General features: G+C 40.6%; 1 protein-coding gene across 3 annotated transcripts; it reads left to right on the top strand.

Annotated features, from left to right (window-relative positions):
• The first annotated feature begins 278 nt into the window (after window positions 1-278).
• Window positions 279-13,035, top strand: NPY2R (neuropeptide Y receptor Y2). Of its 3 annotated transcripts, none has more exons than XM_049905269.1 (4): window positions 279-759; window positions 1,135-1,422; window positions 7,686-8,883; window positions 11,072-13,035. In XM_049905269.1, exon 3 carries the CDS (start codon window positions 7,727-7,729, stop codon window positions 8,873-8,875), a length of 1,149 nt encoding a protein of 382 aa, XP_049761226.1. In that variant the 5' UTR covers window positions 279-759; window positions 1,135-1,422; window positions 7,686-7,726; the 3' UTR covers window positions 8,876-8,883; window positions 11,072-13,035. The 3 variants fall into 3 exon arrangements, with proteins under 3 accessions (XP_049761226.1, XP_049761225.1, XP_049761224.1); XM_049905268.1 differs by lacking the exon at window positions 11,072-13,035 and adding an exon at window positions 9,392-10,084; XM_049905267.1 differs by lacking the exon at window positions 11,072-13,035 and having other exon boundaries at window positions 7,686-10,084.
• Window positions 13,036-18,059: the final 5,024 nt, after the last annotated feature.

Here is an 18,059-nt window from a genome sequence, read left to right as displayed (position 1 = left end):
CCTCTAAAAATGAAAAGGAGAGATAGAGACTGGCTGTAAACTTCTAGAAGAAATGGCTCTGAATATAGAGTTTCCAGGAGGAATCCTGAGGAAGCAGACGGCTCAGCTTTGCTGGCTACCTCCAGAATCCTGTTTAGCTCCCTTTCACTAACCCAGTCGGACAGGCTCAAGGCATTAGCAAAGGGCTTCAGTACGAGGAGACAGGTGAGAGTGCTCCGATGGCATGCTCTCATGGTGACGCGAGAGACAAGGGTCACAATCAAAGAGCGAGGAGTTGGGAGGTCGGCTAACTGGCGAAAGCGAGATTTTCTTTACTCCTGATCACCATTGGCCTCGACCTCCTTCCTCTAGCGTTTGCGCAAGCTGGGCGCTAGCCGCACAGGCTGAGGGTTGAGGAATTTGAAACCCAACTTGTGACCTGTCAGCAGACACCTGTTAAAGTGAATTGCTGATGCTGGGCTACAAGGATCCGAACGCGTCTTCTCTTCCTGTTGGAAAGCAGTGACCGCTCAGTTCGGGGAGTACCAGCCCGGCTCTCCAGCCCTGGGGGAGGCTGCGGAGGGCTTGTCCTCGGAGGAATCGTCCTGCGCCTCTGCCCCTACAAGCGGAGAAGAGAAGCAAGGCCCGATTGTGGGATTTTCTCCGGCGCGGAGATGCGCCGGCCCAAAGTCTAGGCGCGGTGGCCGCGCTGGGGACCGTAGCCGCTGGCCTGCAGCTCGCTCGGTCTGTCCGCTCGGACTTTGCCCTCGCCTTTCCCAGGTAGACCTGCTGAGCCCGGGCCCGAGCCTAGGGTGCCCGTCCTGGCCGGGACATCTCTTGCAAAATTGGGGCGAGGAGAGCAAAGGGCAAAGGCTCTAGGGGCTCAGGAAAGTGAAAGGAGGTGGGCGATGCGGTAGCCTGGGGTATAAAACTCCGGTGGTCACGCGCGGGGTGTGTAGCAGCTTCGGGTGGCCCTGGGGACCCGCGAGGGGGCGCCGCGCTGGGTAGGGCCCGGCTACGCCGGCTTCCAAGCCCAGGAGGCAGCGGAGGGACCTGGACACCGTCCCCAGCTCCCGCTTCGCGGACACTTCCCGTCCAACTCCTGCCCCCGCGGAACCACCGACGCGCCCCCCGCCCTGTTCCATCTCGTTGCAGGTTCGCCCCCCGCCCCTCCGGCCCGCCCCGCTCTCCGCCCGCCCCCCTGCGCTGCGCGGCGTAGTGCGAACCGCGCGCTTGGCCGCAGAGCGAGCTGTGCCAGCCGCCCAGCCGCTCCGCCTTGGCTGCCCCGGACCGGCTCGTCGGAGCGGACAGCGCTGGACTTGCCTTCGGGGACCTCCCAGTGCCCTCTCCGGGGGAGCCGGCTACTGGTAATCATCAGACCGACGGGCTGCACGCGTCCTGCTTCCACGTCTCAGCAGAAAAATTAGGACCATTTCAGGAAGTGTAAGTCCTACCGCCGATTCACCTTCTGGGGAAGAGAATATCCCAAAAGGAGCTGTAGGGTCTGGATGAAGAGGCATGGAAGCGGTCCCAATGAGTGTTGGGATTGGGATTTTTTTCCCCCTCCTTTAAGCTGAAGTTAACGGGGGAGGGGGACGGTGTATGAATACCATCTTAGCTTTCTACTTCAACTTTTCTACTGAAGATTCTTAACTATTTCCTTGACCCGTCTTAAAACCCATTGTCTTCGCGGGGATTCCGACTCATAGCGAGTCTGTAGGACAGTAGAACTGCCCCCATAGGGTTTCCAAGGAGCTGCTGGTGGATTCCATCTTGCGACCTTTTGGCTAGCAGCTGATTTCTTGCCACCAGGGCTGCAGACCCTCCTCACAGGTTATTATCTTTCCAGAACAGCACGTTGTTACTGGTCCTGCCTGTTCTTTAAAAGCAGACCCCTTTTTAAAGGGGAAGGTCATATTGGATTCTCCAAGCTGTTCAAGGAGAGACATATACTTAAGCATTTCCTCTTTTTCCACTCTAAGGGACTGGTAGGACCGTATGGTGGAAGGGAAGCAGGCAAAACTCAAAAGCTTTAAGACTTGTTTTACTAGAGAGACAGATCCTGTAAAATTCAGTGACATGAAATAGACCATGTTCTTTTTCAAAGAAAGGCCAGAAGCTCACAAACATGGAAGAGGGCCATCACAGGCCCTTGGTGAATATTTTCTCCTTTCTGCTTATTAGGCAAACAGTCATCTCCATATGTAGCACTCTTGAAAGCCCCCACCCTCCACTAACAAGTGTAGGGAGTATGGCTTGATTTCTGGGAAAAATTACTGGAGATGTTGTGATTGATAAAATGTTAAGTTTTGCTAAGACCAACCAGGGACAATAAGAGAACTATTGCAAAAATCCTCACAAATTTTAATGTGTAGTCAAAGCATGAACTGTTCTCCCACTCAGATAATGCTCTTTGAATCTCTGAAAAAACAGTGACGCCTTTTTTCTTATCCTATAAAGAAATATTTCTATAGCAAAATCTTACTTATTCAAGAAACTGTACCACCTCACAGTTCTCCTTAAATGTCTTGAATAATATGAACATCACATTGCACCTTATTTCAAGGAAGGCGTTTTTGCCTTGTCTGTTTTCTTTCAATTTTTGTGTTCTGGAGTTTTTAATCTGGCAACTCATTCTGTGTGTTCTCTTTCACTTTTCTAGAAATGCTGTCAAAAAATGACCGATTCCCTGGGCAAAGCTTTAACTTGACCAAAGGCCGGTAGTGTGCTTAAGAACAGCTAATAGTATTCATATGCTAATAGCCTGCTGATCAATAACCACTCCTGCAGAGAAGCTCTGTAATAAAGAGGCTTTGAAATAAAGAATATAGGACTGAAAGTAAAAGCAAAGTACCATAAATCAAACATACTCCTTACCCCTAATATCCTTCAGTTTCATGCTGACTCTCAATTTAGTCTGCTGAAATCCCCAAACTCAGACCTCTGGATTTTTAATTCTGTCCATGATTTGTCAGGATTGACTAATTGTGCTTGGTAGAGTCAGTCTCTTTCTTAGTCTAAGGGACATGGTAAGGCTTATCAGATATACACTCCAAGGATTGAATGGTTAATTTCCATTTTCTCTAATTACACAAGAATGGAGGCAAATGTGAAATAGGACCCAGGCTTCTTAGAACACTCTATTTGAAATTTATGAAGAACTAGAATGTATCAGAGTAGCAAATGCAAATAGGTGGGAATCGCCCTTTGCGTAGTCAGGCTCCTTTTTGGGGTGTGTGTGTGTGTGTGTGTGTAACATGCCCCTGAAATAGAAAGATCTCTTTATGGCACATAAAAACCCGAACCCATTGTTGTTGAGTTGATTCCAACTCATAGCGACCCTATAGGTCAGAGTAGAACTGCCCCATTGTGTTTCCAGGGAGCGCCTGGTGGATCTGAACTGCCGACCTTTTGGTTAGCAGCTGTAGCACTTAACCACTATGCCACAGGGTCTTTAGAGTTATGGCACATATTGACTGAAAATTTAAAATGTTATAATCAGGGATTGATTTAAGAAGGATCCTAAGAGAGGTTACTGGTTAAAAAGAATAAAATAAATGTAATATTTCTGTAAAGAAAATTTTCAATTAAAAGCTCTGTAATCACTTGTTCAAGAAAGCTGTACCACTGCGCACTTCTCCCTAAACATCATGAATAATGCGAACATCTGGTTTTGCCTTCTTTCAAAGAAAGAGTTTTTCCCTCATCTGCTTATCTTTTCATTTTCTGAGTTTTTGATTCGGGTACCCTGATTGTTGTACTGGGTGTGTACTCTTCCTCCTTTCCAGAGGCACTCTCATAACATGAGGTATTCTCTTGGCAAAGGTGGCTCGTCAGAGAAAGGAATCTTGTACAGGCAGTTATCTTCAGTAAAGGAAAAGAACAGAATTATATTTTGCATTTTACTGTCTTGGATTATTCAGAAAAGTTGTGCTTTCCATTAGCTTCATATTTGTTTTGCCAAATTATTGAGTACCTTGTGTGTGCTAGGGATAAAACAATGGATGAAGAAGATCCAGTTTCTGTCCCCAGAGAGATGGCTGTGGTGGGGTGGGTGATAGAAAACGACAGCAACGTGGCAAGCGTGGCATTCAAGGGAAGCACAGAATTTGGAGAAGTTGGGAGGCTTCAGAACAGAGAAGGCAGAGAGGCATGAGAAAACCGATTTGGTGCTGTGACTGGGAGTGTGACAGTGTGACAGAAGCTTAGGATATTATGACTGATGAAGTCAGAAAGTCTTGAAGGTCACCCTAAGCCATTGGGATTTTCTTTTCTAGGCCAAGTGTTCTCTCTCACAGACACTTTAGTAGGAGAACAACTTAATGAAAGAATAATTGCGCCTTATTAACAGATCATGCAAAATAGAACCTACGAAAGAATGTGAAAGATAAGGAATTTAATGCAAGGAATTGCTTACACAGGTGATGGAAGACAAACAGAGATGGTACGACCACCCAGGACTAGCAAGAGCAGGGAATGGTTCCTTCCTCCAGGTTAGAGGGACACTGGAAGGATGGGATGGGAGCAGGGTCATCACCTGGAAACCAGAGTCCCAGTGGGCCAGTCCTGAAGGAACCAGGGCATTAGAGCTACTGAGGCATCATCCAGAGCTGACAGGGAGGTAGAGGATTATTTTGGTGTCTCTCTTCCTTCTACCCTGTAATTACCTGCCAGTGTCTCCCACTGAGGAGCCTTGCTAGCGCAGTGGTTAAGCACTTAGCTGCTAACTGAAAAGTCAGTAGTTTGGACCCACCAGCTACTCCTCAGGAAAAAAACTTTACTGCTTCTGTAAAGTTTACAGCCTTAGTGAAGGGTAAGACAGTCCACAGTACTGGGGAAGCCAGTGCAGCTTCTACAAGGCAAGGTCATCGAAGCTCCATAGACACATCTAAACTCCCAGAGGGACCGCATTGTTGGCCTGAGGGCTGTGGGGACCATGGTCCCAGGGAACATCTAGCTCAATTGGCATAACATACTTTATAAAGAAAATGTTCTACATTCTACTTTGGTGAGTAGCGCCTGGGGTCTTAAAAGCCTGTGAGTGGCCATCTAGGATACTCCACTGGTCTCACCCCTTTGGGAGCAACGAACAATGAAGAAAACTAAAGATACAAGGGAAAGATTAGTCCAAAGGACTAATGGACCACATCCACCACAGCCTCCACCAGTACAACTAGGTAGTGCCCGGCTACCACCAGTGACTGCTCTGACAAGGATCACAATAGAGGGTCCCAGACAGACCTGGAGAAATATGTAGAACAAAATTCTAACTCAAAAAGAATGACCAGATTTGCTGGCCTGACGGAGACTGGAGAAACCCTGAGAAATGGCCCCTGGACACCCTTTCAGCTCAGCAATGAAGTCACTCCTGAGGTTCACCCTTCAGCCAAAGAGTGGACAGGCCTGTAAAACAAAACGAGAGTAAAGGGGCACACCAGCCCTGGAGCAAGGACCAGAAAGCAGGAGGGGATAGGAAAGCTGGTAATAGGGAACCCAAGGTTGAGAAGGGAGAGTGTTGACATGTCGTGGGTTTGTTAACCAATGTCATAAAACAATATGTATACTAACTGTTCAGTGAGAAACTGCTTTGTTCTGTAAACCATCTGAAGTACAATTAAAAAAAAAAAAAGATTACAGCCTTCTAAACCCCATGGGGCAATTCTACCCTGTCCTGTACGGTCTCTATGGGTCAGAACCGAGGAGAATGGGGCTTTGGGTTTCCTGTTGACAAAACCCAGCTAGAATCCAGGAATCCGGGAGCCTGGATATGTAGCCTACCAAGGGTCAGCCCTCCTGTGGTATAGAGCATAGCAGAGGAAGGGCAAGGAGTGGAGCTGAGGGTACACAGGCCCAGGTGTTGTCTCTGGGCTGAATCAATATGACTCGCCTACCACTGTAGGTGGAGCCCTGGTGGCCCAGTGATTAAGTGCTCAGCTGCTAACTGGAAGGTGGGCAGTTTGAACCCGCCAGAGGCTGTGAGGGAGAAAAGAGCTGGTGACCTACTCCTGTAAAGATTACATCCTAGGAAACTCTGTGGGGCAGTTCTGTCGACTTGACAGCACACAACACTGTAGGTAGATGCTGTTGTGATTAATAAAATACAAATCCATTTAAAAGGGGTTCTGAATTAATAGCAGCAGCTTTTTGTCATCATGAATATATTCAAAAGGTAGTACCACAATGATGTTAGGCTCTGAATGTTTTTTATAACGTCAAAAAAAAAAAAAAAACCCCAAAACCAAACCTGTTGTCATCGAGTCGATTCCAACTCATAGCAACACTATAGGACAGAGTAGAACTGCTCCCAAGGAGCAGCTGGTGGATTTGAACTGCCGACCTTTTAGTTAGCAGCCGAGCTCTTAACCACTGTGCCACCCAGGCTCCAGCCTTAAAAAGGGGACCTTATATTAGAAATAAATGCATTGTTTAAAGCAATCTAGAGACATTGAGAAGAATGACATGAACGTATCTGTGTTTTGTAGCCTCTGTACAGTAAGATACAACAACCTTTTAGTATAGGTACTTGTCTTGCTGGGATTTTTTGGCCAGCACAAATCCTAGTTCCTGACGTTTGTTTTTAAATATTTGCTGCATGCATGTTTAAGTATAAGCACCCTGAAGGTAGGGATTTTTGTTTGTTCACTGCTATATTCATAGCACTTAGAGATGGGTTTGGCATTTAATAGATGCCCAATTATATTTAAGCAAATGAATGAATGAGAGAAAAGAGGAAGAGCTATAAATTAGAAGTCTGTTACAGCAATTCCGTTGAAGAAACGGAGAAGGACAAAACTGTTGTGGTGGATATGGTGAGGGGAGGAAGAGATATTTAAGAGGACCAATCTGAATGTTTTCTTAAATGTGGGGGCTAAAAGAGATAAAGAAAAAAAAAATTCTAGACTTGTTAACTGTTTTTTTTTAAACTTTGGGTGGCTTAATCAATGGGAATAGCATTGACTGAGGTAGGGACCACAAGGAAAAAACACTGGGAGGGTGGATTGGGGAAGAAGAGAGTTAAAATGTTTATATTTAGGAGTTGGAAGGAAATGTTCTGATCTATATGTATTTTTCATACACTGCCTGTCTAAGATTGTGTTGCATATATGTAGGAAGTTTATTGCAGGTCATTCAAAAAAGCAGCTAGCCTACACAGGCTATCTGTTGTTAACATTAACCCCTGCAATAGAAAAAAATGGCTATGAAACAGCCTTCTCCGTTTGTCTACATATTATATACCCCGCAAAGCCCAGGCACCGGGCAAAGGTTTTAATATTTGTTACTTTCCTGTGCAATTTTTATTGCAATGTTTATAAATTGAAAACAGTCTGTGTATTGAAGGAAATGTTCCTTTCTTTAGCTACATTAAAATTTTTGTGGATTTATAGCAGTGATAAAATTAATTAAGTTTATAATATTCACCCCTCTTAATATGATTTTAATCGATTTAGCGGCATTCACGCTGGCATTGTGTCTATACTAGAGGTATTTCATCTTTGCTACCATAGTGTATATTTTACTTGATCCATATTTGTAAATAGCTTTATTAAAGGACCTGCTTTATTGAAATGTTCTCCTATGTGCAGTTTTAGGAATCGGAAGACCGGTATTTTGAGCCTCAGCCAAAATTAAACTAGCTTGTTTGTGATACTTCTTTGCCTTACTCTTGTGTCATCTTCGTTGCACCTTTGTTCATTATTCTTTTGTAGGTCCCTGTGCTAGTTGCAGTCCCAGTGGAGTTGTGCTGACTATGGGCCCAGTAGGCGCAGAGGCTGAGGAGAACCAGACAGTGGAGGAAGTGAAGGTGGAACAGTATGGGCCAGGGCAAAGCACTCCTAAAGATGAGCTGGCCCGAGACCCTGAGCCAGAGCTTATAGACAGCACCAAGCTGATTGAGGTGCAGATTGTCCTCATATTGGCCTATTGCTCCATCATCTTGCTTGGGGTGATTGGCAACTCCTTGGTGATCCACGTGGTGATCAAATTCAAAAGCATGCGCACAGTCACCAACTTTTTCATTGCCAATCTGGCTGTGGCTGACCTTCTGGTGAATACCTTGTGCCTGCCCTTCACTCTCACCTATACCCTAATGGGGGAGTGGAAAATGGGTCCTGTCCTATGCCACCTGGTGCCCTATGCCCAGGGCCTGGCAGTACAGGTATCCACAATCACTTTGACAGTGATTGCCCTGGATCGGCATCGATGCATTGTCTACCACCTGGAGAGCAAGATCTCCAAGCACATCAGCTTCCTGATCATTGGCTTGGCCTGGGGCAGCAGTGCTCTACTGGCAAGCCCCCTGGCCATCTTCCGGGAGTACTCACTGATTGAGATTATTCCAGACTTTGAGATTGTGGTCTGTACTGAAAAGTGGCCTGGTGAGGAGAAGAGCATCTATGGCACTGTTTACAGCCTTTCCTCCTTGTTAATCCTCTATGTGTTGCCTCTGAGCATCATATCTTTTTCTTACATTCGTATCTGGAATAAACTTAAGAACCATGTCAGTCCTGGAGCTGCAAATGACCACTACCATCAGCGAAGGAAGAAAACCACCAAAATGCTGGTGTGCGTGGTGGTGGTGTTTGCAGTCAGCTGGTTACCCCTTCATGCCTTCCAACTTGCTGTTGACATTGACAGCCAGGTTTTGGACCTGAAGGAGTACAAGCTCATCTTCACAGTGTTCCACATCATTGCCATGTGCTCCACCTTTGCCAACCCCCTGCTGTATGGCTGGATGAACAGCAACTACAGAAAGGCCTTCCTCTCTGCCTTCCACTGTGAGCAGAGGTTGGATTCCATTCACTCTGAGGTGTCTGTGACATTCAAGGCTAAAAAGAAGTTGGAAGTCCAAAATAATAATGGCGCTGATAACTCTTTCACAGAGGCTACCAATGTCTAAGGAAGCAGGTATGTGAAAAATATATGAATGAATTCTGACCAGAGCTAGAATTCTGATTGGTGAAGGCTGCCCGGGGATGAAGGCCTCCTGATTTCTCGTTTTAAGGAAGAAAATGAGCGTTTGTGATGTAATTGCTGGAGAACTGGCTGAGGGAGCCTAGGTGAAAATACTCCTATTCAAAGATAGGGCAAAAAAAAAAAAATAACTTTGCTTAGAGTCGCTTGGATGGTAGATTGCATTATGAGTAAAAGCAGAGAGAAACACTTTTGAATGTTTTTCAGAGTGAAATAAACCTGAACAAAGAAGTTGGCAGTATTAGCATTGAAAAAGGTGGTGGGGTAAATAAAATGACTTATTAACTTTCAAATCACATTAGGACCTGGATTGGGAGATGCTGTGTTTCCCCTTCTTCTGATGAATAAGACTTCCAAACACAGATTTCTCTATGGAGTGACGTTATTGTATTTTGGTTTTATTTTTCATCCTATAGACTAAATCCTTTTTTTTTTTTTTTAGACTAAATCCATCAGGGAATGCTGCAGGGAAATGTTGCCAACTATTTGAATGGCTTCAAGGAAATAAACTGAAACTCGCTATATAATTAATATTTTGGCAAATGATGGGGGAAATGCTTAACACTTGAGACAGTTGTTCTTGAAGCCAAATGCACATTTGGTGAGAACTTTCTTAAACTCAGAACCAAAGGCTGAATTTTTTCAGAATTGTAGAAATGGAAACCATCATTTAATTTCTAATTTCAGGTTGCTCCTGCTTTACATAGATGCTATTTAGATAATGAAAAAGCAAATGACATAAGAATTTTAATTGCTGCTAATTGTTCTGGCTTTTTGAACATGTATAATGTCTGTTATTATTCCTATGTTGGAGCTGAGTTTGTTATCACTAAAAATTAGATTAGAAAATAATTTTTATAGCATTTTTATAACGTTTTGTGGTTATTTGTGAGCCATTTTTAACACAGGTACTTAGCTCTAATGTGTTTAAAGAACATTACAGTGTTATTTTCTTTGGCGTTGGTCTTCCATAGGCCCATTCATGGTAAATAAAACAGCATAATTTTATCAAAATGGAACCCATCTGGTAAGAAATATTAGAAATAATTGAGTTTATTCCACCTTGCAAATGTTCTCTTTGGACCCATTTTAACAAAAGTTATTTATCCTCTTCTCAAAATGACTAGCTGTAGTTTTGGATAATTTATGTATATATATATATACATAATAAAATTGTACCTCTAAATAGTGGAAGATAGATGCTATAATATTTTTTTATTTAATGATTTTATAAATATAATTTTTATTTCAATAATATCCAACCAAAGATGCTTAAAACCTTATTATACTCATGAACAATAATTGAGATGTTAAGATAGTTGTCCTTTTAATGCTGTTAAAGAAGTTTTATTGCAATCATATTTTTATAAGAATGACTAAATTTGTGAATTGGTTCCTTAAATTTTGAATAAATTCAACATGATTATTTATTACATTTAGTTACAACCATTAATTTTATGAACTGGAGAGTTTTATTTTATGATATATTAGAGTTTATATTATCACTTTAAATTCCTTCCATGCTACAGATAGAAAACTATTTCTGAAGTGGATCGCAGTTTTGGAATACTGAAAAAGAATGGAAACAATAGAAGTTATATTATGTGGAAGACAGGTTATTAAATTTACAAAAATTAATATATATTTGTACAATGTCATATAACTGAAGAGTTAATTTTTGTGTTGGACTCAACATAACTGTCCAAGAAGCTTTTTGTTTGTTAAATAGCAGTATCTTTGCTTAACATGCTAATGGATAATTGTGGTTAAAGTTTTGTCTTGTGTGTTTTTTTTTCTTGGAGAATTCTACGCTGTAGGGAACAGGTATGCTACTGTATCAAACGTTGTTGTAGTAAATTATTAGAAACCAATTAATGATCCACTTGCTATGACTGTATTCTATTATTTCTGTCAGTTCATTAATAAAATATCTTTTCATGTATTGAATTCATCTGTTGAAATAAAAAATTGGGGAAATTAGAGAAATTGTGTGATATTAAATCAGTGTTTCTTATCCAAGAAGTAGAGATGAGACAAGGAGATGGGAAGACCATGAGACAACTTGAAATAGGAAAACAAAGATGGCTCCTTGACAGCAAGGTGAGCTTCCTTCTCTTTCCAGGCTGTACACGAACCTGAGTCAACTGATCCACTCCCATGGCTGCAGCTACAATACATATTCTGATGACACCTGAATATTTTCAGACCAGATCCTTCTTCTGAATTTCAAGCCTGTACCTCCATCAGCCAGTTTGACATGCCCACATGGATGTCTTACCAGCAGATCAAATTCAACGCATCTAAAACAGAACTTGCCATTTTGATCCCCACAGCACCCAACCCTATCTCCGTTTTGTCCTCCTGTGTTTCCTGTCCCAATTATGACACTGCTATTTATACAGTTCCCAAAAGCCTTAAACTTTGGGGTTATCCTTGAGTTCTGTCTCCTTATCTCACATCTCCAATTAATTCCCACATCTTGTTAGTTCTAGTTTCTAGGTGTTTCCTGAAGTGATTCGCTTTTCTCCATCCCTATGGTTCTTATCATTGTTCAATGTGATTGTCTTCCCAGGCCTTTGTTATCTCTCTTCCCTATAGTTCTGTAGCACCTTCCTAACTGGTCTCTACGTCTGGCCTTTTTTTCCATCAAATACTACTTTTACCCTCTAGCTAGAATGATTTTTCAAAAACTTCATCGTATCACTCTTGTGTTTAAAACTCTTCAGTGTCTTCTCATCATTTTTATTATGAACTCAAAATCTTTTTATGATTTAAAGGATGTTTAGTACATGGCTGTGCTAACATGTTTTACCCCTTGAAAATTCTGTCTCCAATTTTTGCTGCTAGATTTTAAGTATCATGGGGCAAAGGGCAGGACTGTCTTAATCATTGTTGTATCACAGATACTTGTAGTTTCTGGTACCAAATTAGTATTTAAAAACTACCTATCAAGGAAAACTAAGTTGGAAAGTGAAGTAAATATTAGCTAGGACCTGAAGATAGTTCTGATGTTTGTAAAACATAATCTTCCCTTAATATTACAACTTCTGTGAAAATAAGGCTTTAGCTGTACAGAGTCCAATAAAGATGAATATTTATTAGGGATAAGATTTTTTGTTTTAAATGAACACTTGCATAATTGGAAAGAGTGTTAGACGTAGTGTACATAGATTCCATTTGTGGCTCATTGAAAATCATCCAGTACCTTATCACTCAAGGGAAGCATAGAGGAGCCAATGAAGTGTATCATTTGGCGAAAGAGAAGCCATTATAGATATTTCAAGCAGAAAGTGAATTAATACCAAAAAAAAAAAAAATTACTTTTGAGTCCATTCCAAATCATGGTGACCCCATGTGTTATAGAACTGCTCCATAGAGTTTTGTTGGCTGTAATTTTTATGGAAGTAGACCGCCAAGGCTTTATTCCATGGTGAGGCTGAGTGGGTTCAAATTGCCAAACTTTAGTACTCAAGTGCAAACTGTTAGCACCACCCAGAGCCCTGGGTGATTTAATGTGGGGGATTAATATCTGACAGAGCCTCTGGAGGGGCCAGAGACGGGAAGGTTAGAAAGAGCCTCCACCAGCATGAAGGAGACAAGGATGTGCAGAATTGTAGGAAACCACCACTAATGCCTGTAGCACCAAAGTGGGTGATGAATAAGAAAAAGCCCGGAATAATTTATTAAACCCTTACTATTGCCTCCTGCTGAAGCCCACACCCGTGCTCACCTCTGCCGTAAATATGTAGCTTCTGCTTGTCCTCTCCTTTCCAAAATCATGTGTCTGTCGTTTATGGAGTATAACTAACTCAGGGATTGGTTCTGCCTTTGCACTCTAGAAGAAATAATTTATGGAAAATAAAACATCCTACTTACCACAAAGACAACCTCATTCAAACATTGCCACAATAGTTTTTGTCTAAGGTATAAAAAGTTCTCACAGATGGACAGATGTGATATGCTTAAGAGTTTATGATCTCAAAAGCTCCAGATAAATTATACAAACCTGGTTTATCTCCAACATAAGGACTTTATTGCCTGGTGTGTAACTTAAAAGTATAAAATTAGATGGATGCGTTATTTACACACATGAATCTTAATGGGAATTACCTATCATTGTCATTTTATTACAACATGAAGCAGATGATTATAGTCATGAGTAGTAGCCTAACTCTTGATTAAAGAAAAGATTCCTAAAAGCTTATTTTTTGGATATGATTAGTAAATATGAATGAAATTATAGAAGTGTCAACATTGTGAAGTGCTATTTTTCAGCAAAACATACCAGAGTATATACTTTGAGAGTTTTGCTACTAGTGCTAATCATTTGTACTATTCACCATCTCTAACTTAATACACTTTTGGACACCAGCACATTCCTAGAGAGAGTTGCACACCTGTGCAGCAGTTATGTCATCCTCACAGAAAACTCATGGCTTTAAACAAATCAACATCATTTCTTAAAATTGGTTTTCCCCAAGGCATAAGTCTGTCTCAGTTTCTTTCTCCTGTCTTCCTCCTTTCCAGTTCCTTTTTCCACTGCACGGGTTGGGTAGAAGTACTGTCTTATTTTCCTAGAGCTACAATAACAAAACACCACAACGTCAGTGGCTCTAAAGAACAGAAATTTATCATCTCCCAGTTCTGGAAGCTAGGAGTCTGAATTCAGGGCTTCAGCAGGGTCATGCTTTCTCTCTGTCCACGCTAGGAGAAGATCTTCCCTTGTCTCTTCTAGCTTCTGGTAGCCCCTGGCATCTTTTGGAGTTCCTTAGCTTGTAGAAGTGTCTTCACATGACCTATTCCCCCTGTGTGACCCTGTCTCTGTGTCACCTCTCCCCTTTTATAAGACACCACTCAGAAGGGATTAGAACCCACCCTACTCCAGTATGACTTTCTTAACTGATAACATCTGCAAAGAAATAACCTATTTCTGAACAAGGTCACATTCATAGGTACAGGTGTTAGGACTTCAGCATACCTTTTTGGTGGACATAATTCAGTTTATAACCAGAACGGATGAGGATGGTGGGATTCCAAGGAGCAGGTCATATATTACATAATGCACAGAACAGCAGTGGCTCAATCTGCATCAGACAAGGTTTAAAGGTGAACTTAGAGGGTCCAGATAAACAGCCAAGTTCAACGGAGCAGAATCTTAAAACAGAAATGGAGAACTAAGTGTCAGCATCTAAGCAGGTACTGGATCAACTGAAATAGGTGAGAGGAGAGGGAGGTGGGAACAAAGTAGTGGCTGCACCAGTGTGGATGTGAAATGCTGGGTGAAAGGTCCTGGATCAAGGTGGAAAATCTTCGATAAATATCTTATGTGGACCATGTATGCCTTTGACACCAATGCTCGTTCTTTTTAGTTAAAATCACCTTCAAACTCTCATACCTCTACAGAATAAAACATTTTAATTTAATTGCTTTCTTTTTAAGAACTGGGAGTTATTAATAGCTATGAGTTTTGACAAATGCACATATATGACTATGTCAATCAGGATATAGACTATTTTCATCATGCTCACTTCCAATTAATCTATACCTGCTCCGCAAAATAGCAGCCATTGTTCTGATTTTTATCAGCATAGATTTTGTCTATTCTTCATCTTTATACAAATGGAACCATAGGGTAAGTATTGTTTGGTCAAGTTGTGCTGAATGGTTTAAATCAGGAAAGTTGTGCGTCAGGGTCGTATCCTTACACGATAATTATTCAGTCTGTATGCTGAGCAAATAATCCAAGAAGCTGGACTGTATGAAGAAGAACACAGCATCAGAATTGGAGGAAGACTAATTAACAACCTGTGATATCCAGAAGACACAACTTGCTTGCTGAAGGTGAAGAGGACATGAAGATCAAAGACCACAGCCTTCAGTATGGATTATACCTCGACATAAAGAAAACAAAAATTCTCACAACTGAGTCAACAAGCAACATCATGATAAATGGAGAAAAGATTGAAGTAGTCAAGGATTTCATTTTACTTGGATCCACAATCACCGTTACGGAAACAGCAGTCAGGAAATCAAACAACATATTGCATTGGGCAAATCTGTAAAAGACCTCTTTATAAGGTGTTAAAAAGAAAAAGTGTTACTCTGAGGTCTAAGGTGCGCCTGACTCAAGCCATGGTATTTCAATTGCCTCATATGCGTGTGAAAACTGGACAATGAAAACGAAAGACTGAAGAACAATTGATGCATTTGAATTATGATATTGGCAAAGAATATTGAATACCATGGACTGCTAGAAGAACACATTTTTCTTGGAAGAAGTGCAGCCAGAATGTTTCTTAGAAGTGAGGATGGTGAGACTTCGTCTCACATGCTTTGGACATGTTGTCAGGAGGGACCAGCCCTGGAAAAGGACATCATGCTTGGTAAAGCAGAGGGTCAGAGAAAAAGAGGAAGACCTTCAATAAGATGGATTAACACAGTGGCTGCAACAGTGGGCTCAAACATAGCAACAACTGTGAAGATGATACAAAACCAAGCAGTGTTTCATTCTGTTGTACATAGAGTAGCCACTGTGAGTCAGAACTGAGTCAATGGCACCTAACAATAACAACATGAATCGCATTGATTTTTTTTTTAATGTTACACCATTCTTGATATAAACCTCACTTGGTCATGATGTAGAATCTTTTTTGTGTGTTCACCAAATGACTTTGTTAATATTTTGTTGAGGATTTTTGAATCTATGTTCATAAGGCATATTGGTCTATATAGCTTTTTTTTCTTGTAAACTGTCAGATTTGGGTATCAGCTTTATGATGGTCTAATAAGGCATGTTGAGTACTATTTCCTAGTCTTCTAATTTATTATTTTGTATATGATTTTTGTTACTTCTTTCTTAAATGTTTGATATAATTCACCAGTGAAATCACTTTGGCTTAGAGATTTCTTTGTGAGAAGTTTTTTTTTGTTTTTAATGATTGTCAATTCAATTTCTATAGTAAATATATATTTTTCTTCTTGCATTGGTTTTGATGTGTTGTGTCTTTCAAGGAATTTTTTCTTTCATCTCATTTATTGAAGTTTTTGGATTTGAACTGATTGCAACATACTCTTCTAGTTATTTATTTATTTATTTCCTCATAGAGACTGAAGTTTAATAGTGGTTACCAGGATCTGGGGTAGGGGATATGGAGTTACTGTTTAATGGATTCCAAGTTTCTGTTTGGGGTGATGAGAAACACTTGGAAATGGTGACTGGTGAAGGTTGCACAATATGGTGAATGTAATTAATTTCACCGAATCCTACCCTTAAAAAAAAAAAAAACCTGTTGCCTTAGAGTCGATTCTGACTCATAGCAACCCTATAGGACAGGGTAGAACTGCCCCATAGGGTTTCCAAGGAGTACCTGATGGATTTGAACTGCTGACCTTTTGGTTAGCAGCCATAACTTTTAACCGCTACACCACCAGTGCTTATTGTTAAAATGGCAAACATTTGGTTCTATGTATATATATATATATATATATATATATATATATATATATATATTTTACCACAATAAAACTTTTTAAATGGTGGGATGAAAAATTCTGAGGTATAATTTATTATACATTTTCTGTGATTTACAAGAATAAAATATTAAATTCTGAAAGTCAGAATTTCTGAATAAATTCAATAGAAATTTACTGGAAGGAACTACTAAAACATCAAGTGAATTTCTTTCTATTTCAATCCCAATTATAAAGCAATCAACTTGTTGTCAGGGACAGTCACTCAATAACTTGATGCTGTTACTGAAGATGAGATTGAGCTAAGGGAAAGAGATATGTATGCTATGTATTCTGACCCCTCCCATGCTACTGATTGAAGTGGTCCTCTCTTATTTTTTATGTTATGCTTTAAATAAAAATAAATGCACAAGGTAAAAGCTGTAAAGAGTACAAGAAGGTCTAAAATAATAAGTAATTATACTTTTGTCCCATAATTGAACAACTCAGCTGACTTCATATGAATAATTCACAGACTGCGATCAATCTTGTGGTGTTTTTTACATGAAAGTAATTCTCAGGCCTTTGAAATTATTTTGAATGTCTTGTTTATTAATTATCCTGTCACAGAGGAAAGCCAGGCAGTCTTTTTTTTTTTCTTAAGGAAAAAAAAAAAGGCAGGTACCAGACACTGCCCAAGGTTAGCTAAGTCCAGGCACCAACTCAGATTTAATGGATCCAGTATGGCTCTGGAGTAGACCCTGGTATCATCCAGGTACACTGACCATGGGAGTTCAACCAAGTCCCTCCTCAGGTCCTTTTGGCCAGTTGAACACCCTTAGGGAAAAGACTAACTCAGCCAGCATGTAAGGAAAGGAGGTAGGCATCCTCAAAATATGAATTTGAAATTTTTCTGCTACCTCTTTTCCTGGCTGCATGCCTTTTAGGAGTTGGTGGTCAACTGTCATCAGCACCAAATCCTAGTTCAAATTCTACTTTTGTCTTTTTAATTCCTCCTTAGATGTGTATTGATATCCTATCTTTCATTTCTGTTATTGGTAATTAGATTTCTTACTCCTTTTCCCATGACCATTTCCGCCAAGAGTTTATCAATTCTATTGATCTTTATGAAATAATTAGAGCTAGATTAAACTTTGGTTCTGTCTAACAAATTTTAAAAGCAAGACCTGAACAGATTAAACTGTTTCCAAGTACCTTTCTGCACTTCAAAACACAGTTTAATGATATTTACAGGTATAAAAGTATAGCACCAAACAACAAAATTTACAGTGTCTGTTACCTAATAAAAAACTACCAGGCATGAGAAGAAACAAGAAAATAAGACCCATAAAGATAATAAAATCAGTCAATTAAAACTGATCCAGAACTGACATAGATGTTAGAATCAGTAGGCAAGGACATTAAAACAGTTATTTTAACTACTCCACTTATACCAAAAGTTAAGTAGAAATATGGAAGGTGTAAAAAGTAGTCCAAATCAAACTTCTGATATTGAAAATTATAATGTTTGAGAGGAAAACTCTGCTGAATGTGATCATGGCATATTAGGTATTAGAAAAGATTAGTGAACTTGAAGACATAGTAATACAAACTATACAAAAAAAAAACAGAGAAAAATGAATTTTAAAATATGTAAAGGG

Source organism: Elephas maximus, chromosome 13, assembly GCF_024166365.1.
Source record: "Elephas maximus indicus isolate mEleMax1 chromosome 13, mEleMax1 primary haplotype, whole genome shotgun sequence".
Classification (NCBI taxonomy): domain Eukaryota; kingdom Metazoa; phylum Chordata; class Mammalia; order Proboscidea; family Elephantidae; genus Elephas; species Elephas maximus.
This window is presented reverse-complemented; position numbering and strand designations above follow the sequence as displayed.